This window comes from Lolium rigidum, chromosome 2, assembly GCF_022539505.1.
Source record: "Lolium rigidum isolate FL_2022 chromosome 2, APGP_CSIRO_Lrig_0.1, whole genome shotgun sequence".
Classification (NCBI taxonomy): domain Eukaryota; kingdom Viridiplantae; phylum Streptophyta; class Magnoliopsida; order Poales; family Poaceae; genus Lolium; species Lolium rigidum.
In genome coordinates this window covers 209,849,397-209,854,259 of record NC_061509.1, presented here as the reverse complement: position 1 = coordinate 209,854,259, position 4,863 = coordinate 209,849,397, and the positions used below count along the sequence as shown (strand labels likewise).

The window sequence follows — 4,863 nt, the reverse complement described above, 5'->3', positions numbered from 1 at the left end:
GAAACCTTTCTCTCGTTACTTCCGTGGAAGGTTGCTTCCCTTCTCCCTCCTGTGACATCCTGTCAGCTCTTAGCATAAACCCAACAGAATAAGTGACGCAGAAGCGAGACCACAGAGGTCAACCTATATATATAGTAGGGCTTCTAACAAGGCAGTGCCGGAGTCACATTTTCTTGGTCGGAGAGGTGCACACTTACGATAGGGACCAATCTGAGCTTAGTAGCTACGTGCTTGCGCCGATCAGCATGGACGCCACCGCGAGGGAAGCGCAGAGTGGTCTGGAGTGGCGGGTGACGGTGCCGGAGGGCGCGTCGGTGACGGTGGAGTACGAGGCCGGCCTGGCCGGGAGGGCGTGGGCGTGGCTGATGTCCTGCGTGGCCATGCTCGGAGCCAAGGTGTCCGGCTTCGCGAAGAAGGTCTGGAAGATCGGCGCCGACGATCCCCGGAGGGCGGTGCACGGCCTCAAAGTGGGCTTGGCTCTCACCCTGGTCTCCGTCTTCTACTACACCCGGCCGCTGTACGATGGCGTCGGCGGGGCTGCCATGTGGGCCATCATGACAGTCGTGGTGGTCTTCGAGTATACTGTTGGTAAGTCGGCCGCGCGCGCTTACCACAACGAAGTGCAAGCTGATCGATTAGGGTTTGCTTGGTAATTTGCTCATTGTTTTTTGTGTATATATGAACGTGTAGGCGGCAGCGTGTACAAGGGGTTCAACAGAGCCGTCGCGACGGCGAGCGCCGGATTGCTCGGGCTCGGCGTGAGCTGGGTGGCGAGCAAGTCCGGCGACAAGCTCGAGCCGATCATCACCACTGGCTCCCTCTTCTTGCTTGGTATGCATCCGCTTCTTGATTTGTCGATCGTCGTAACTGATCGACGACTAGTCACGCCTTGCGCAACAAGTGCTAACATGTAGCAAAATACTGTATGTTGCAGCTGCGGCGGCCACGTTCTCGCGGTTCATCCCGACGGTGAAGGCGCGGTTCGACTACGGCGTGACCATCTTCATCCTCACCTACAGCCTGGTGGCCGTGTCCGGGTACCGCGTGGACGAACTGCTGGCGCTGGCGCAGCAGCGCCTCGTCACCGTGGCCATCGGCATCTTCATCTGCCTCGCCGTCACCGTCCTCGTCTGGCCCGTGTGGGCCGGCCAGGAGCTGCACCTCCTCACCGTGCGCAACATGGAGAAGCTCGCCGACTCCATCGAGGCCTGCGTCGACGACTACTTCGCCGCCGACGCCGAGGAGGAGGAGAAGCGCGACCCCAAGGCCAGCAAGTCGGAGGGGTACAAGTGCGTGCTCAACTCCAAGGCGTCCGAGGACTCGCAGCGGAACCTGGCGCGGTGGGAGCCCGCGCACGGCAAGTTCGGCTTCCGCCACCCCTACGGCCAGTACCCCAAGCTCGGCGCCGCCATGCGCCACTGCGCCTACTGCGTCGAAACCCTGCACAGCTGCGTCGGCGCCGAGATGCAGGCCCCCGAGCACGTCAAGCAGCTGCTCAGCGACGTGTGCACGAGGCTCGGCGCGCAGTGCGCGCGGGTGCTGAAGGAGGCGTCGCGGTCCATCGCCGCCATGACGGTGTCCCGGGAGCTGGACTTGGCAGTTGCCGAGATGGGCACGGCGGTGCACGAGCTACAGGGCGACCTGCGGGACCTCCCGTTTAGCCTGGCCAGGGAACCAGGAGAGGCGTCGCTGATCGACGCCATGCCGCTCTTCACCATGGCGTCGCTGCTGACGGAGATATCGGCGAGGATCGAGGCCGTCGTCGAGGCCGTCGATACGATGGCCAGCGTCGCAGGGTTCAAGCAGCCCGAAGATGATGACGAAAAAAAGGGAGATGCTGAGTTGAAACTGAAAGTGCACCCAGTGAACGAGTCGGATTCCGACGAGCCACCTGAAAACAACAGGAGCAAAGCAACCGTCTGAGCAAGCGTAAACATCTATGAAACCAAGTGCTCCATACCAGACTACGTACACAGGAGTATGATCAGACTTAACCTGACAAAACCATCGAAACCCTTATATGTTCTGTCGGTAGTAGTTATACGTACATTCTTGTTTATAACGTTGGTTATTATTTTCCGCGGAGAGCTTCACATCCGCGGCAATCAGGTCGAATAAAACCGGCTTATGATGTTCATCCGGAGAGTCGATGCCTTCATTCATGTTGTACATGTGTGCATACGTAGGAGGTTGACCGAAATGCTCCCGCCGACCCGTAGTGAATAGACACACTAAAAATGTATTGAGATACATTCGATTCAATGACAAGTATGATGGATCGGAGAGGGTGCTATACCTGACAAGACCATACAAGCAAAACAGAATGACACTACTCAAGTACTGCTAGTACGTACCACTTGTACTGAACCTAAAAGAAGCACCGGCGGGCACAAAGTGATCAGGTCACGAACTTTACAGGACAGACTATAATAAGCCATCCTACGGACAGACACGGCGCCACTCTCCCGGCCGGTCACTCTCGGCCGTGCTTTTCCCCTAGTCGACTCGATCCCATGTTTTTATCTCCTGCGTACTGGTGCAGCCTGTTGCATTACAGCGGCGCCGCGCACTGAAGAATTGTGCGCATTGCATCACGCCCTTTGATCGATCGATGGGATCGCCTCCGGGGATTTTATAGTCGGATAGCCGGCCGTGTGGAACGGACGGGAGAAAGGCGTCGTCCTTGTCTGCCTCATCCATGGCCATAGCGGCTGTGTGCTGCGAGCCTGCAACCCAACGAGAGTTTGAGATTGACCCTTGGAGCGCGGAAAGCAGCCTCGTACCTGACGAGGTTCGGGGGATGCTGTCCTAGAAGTGGCCAGAGCACAAAACCCCTGCACTGAGATATAGATGGATGGTAGACACGGCTAGGTAGATAAGAATCCGTGCATATCTTTCCCGATCAGTGACGCCGGGATAATGTTTTGGTGACGGTAATGCGTGTGGAAACAAAGTGGAGAAATGTCTGAAGAATATCTGAGGAGATATTGCGATCTTCACCATTTCTGTAGCCCCCCAAGCATGTGCTCTGACCAACATGCTAAAGGTATGCAGTTGCAAGTAGCATCCAGGGCTCCTTATACATCAAGTTGGTAGTTTGGCCATTTTCGTCTTGAGATAGTCTGTAAGTTGGCCCTCAACTTGCTCTCTCATATTCCTATGTGGAAAGCCTTCACTTTTTTTCGATAAAGGGAATATATTAATATCAAGAAGATACCAATTACACCCAGCCTCTGCAACAACGCACCACCCTAATGGCACTACGGATGCACACAGCCAAAAACAAGAAAAAAAAACTAAGAAACAAAAGTCCTGCTACAGTATCTCGGGCCTAACAACAGCAATACATCCACCGCCAAGACAACACCTGAATTACAGACTCTCCAAAAACAACGCCTCCAAGAAGGGAATAGTGCTCAAACACCGTCGTCGCTCGATCAAAGATCTTAGGTTTTCACCCTGAAGATAGTCCCCGCTCTCAAAACAATGCCTCCACCAAGGACATTGCCAGGCACAACCAATTAAGGCCGGACCTTGGGTTTTCACCACGAAAGGTAGGACTACGCACTTCACCTGTGTTGTCGCCCCCACTTTCATACCGCTGCTGTGAAGCCCGGAACACCAAGCAAGTCCCTCAACAACGCAGAGACTTGAACCTCCCTTAGCTAGTCCTCCCCTCCGGCCTTCATGAAATTCTCTTCTTCCGACTTTCATCATGGATCCATAGTCAGTTGATGTCAACAAAGAAAAAGAGCTTCGCGTCGCTCCCTCCAGAACCAATCGGTCGGAATAAAAACATGGGTGCGCACGACCGAATACCTCCGATCCAACAAACTCCAGGCCAAAGCACTGTTACATTCACCGGCGGAGCCTTCCGGAACTCAACACTCCGGCCAGATCACGAGTCCAGGCCTCCGGTAGGTCCTCCTCTTCACGCAAGAGAGGCCCTAGGACCGCCGCCTTTATTCAGGTCGGACCCCCACGTCGGCGACCATCCTGGGCTAGCCACTCCAACCCTCCACCGGCGACACGATCGCCGGCTTCCAAGCTCCTCCATCTCGCCGCCGGAACGAGCAGGTTAGCGATAGTTGCTTGACGATGCCTTCAACAAGATAACGGCGCAGACGCCGCCATCGCCCGCCATGACCGGAGTCGGATGCCTCCCCGTCTCGCTACCGGCGCTGAAAGTGGGATCAAAAATCCAACACAGCCAGCCTGGCCGACTGCCTTCGGTGGATGAAGTCAGCCACCCCCAGCATGCCCGGGCTGAAGACCCGGACGTCCTCAAGCCGCGAAGAAGACCCAGCGAAGCCTCCTCCTGCCATTGACGAGACGCAGCCGCGATGGATCGCGATCCGAACCTCGGGCCCAGATCCGACCACACCGCAGCCAACATCCGCCGCCGGCCGCCGGAGATCCGCCGGCCACCGCCATCCCGCTGCTTTCAGTCGACGGAGGAGGAGGTGTTGACGTCAGAAACCCACTGGCGGGCAGAGACGGGCAACACCGTAGAGCCGGGAACAACTAGGGCTGCGGCTGGCCCTAGTCCCTCTGAGCGACGGCCCGCAAAGCCTCCTGGTCGCACGCACCGATGTTTATCACAAGGGCGTGCCACCTGACCTATACCCGGTCGGGAAGGTGTGGATGATGCCTCGCTTAGTTTCCTGCGGGGCACACACGTAAACGTTAAATACGAGCCTCGATCGGCTCTCGAGGTTATCCCGTGAATCGGCTCAAAGAGCCGATCCACCCATGATTCGGACGGGGTGTCCGAATATATGGTGGTCCTGCTTGATCAAGGTAAAGCTGATTAGATCTACGACGATCTCGGGGTTTTCACCGCATAATCGGATCATCCTACTC

At 56.5% G+C, this 4,863-nt stretch overlaps 1 protein-coding gene across 1 annotated transcript; it reads left to right on the top strand.

Annotated features, from left to right (window-relative positions):
• The first annotated feature begins 245 nt into the window (after positions 1-245).
• LOC124688052 (aluminum-activated malate transporter 10-like) lies at positions 246-1,923 on the top strand. Its single transcript, XM_047221766.1, has 3 exons — positions 246-588; positions 691-831; positions 935-1,923. Exons 1-3 carry the CDS (start codon positions 246-248, stop codon positions 1,921-1,923), a joined length of 1,473 nt encoding a protein of 490 aa, XP_047077722.1.
• Positions 1,924-4,863: the final 2,940 nt, after the last annotated feature.

Excerpts from the sequence above, each read along its gene's own strand:
- LOC124688052 (XM_047221766.1), top strand. The coding sequence starts at position 246 with ATGGACGCCACCGCGAGGGAAGCGCAGAGTGGTCTGGAGTGGCGGGTG. Across the intron at positions 589-690 it reads GGTCTTCGAGTATACTGTTG|GCGGCAGCGTGTACAAGGGG; the intron begins GTAAGTCGGCCG and ends ATGAACGTGTAG. Across the intron at positions 832-934 it reads TGGCTCCCTCTTCTTGCTTG|CTGCGGCGGCCACGTTCTCG; the intron begins GTATGCATCCGC and ends TGTATGTTGCAG.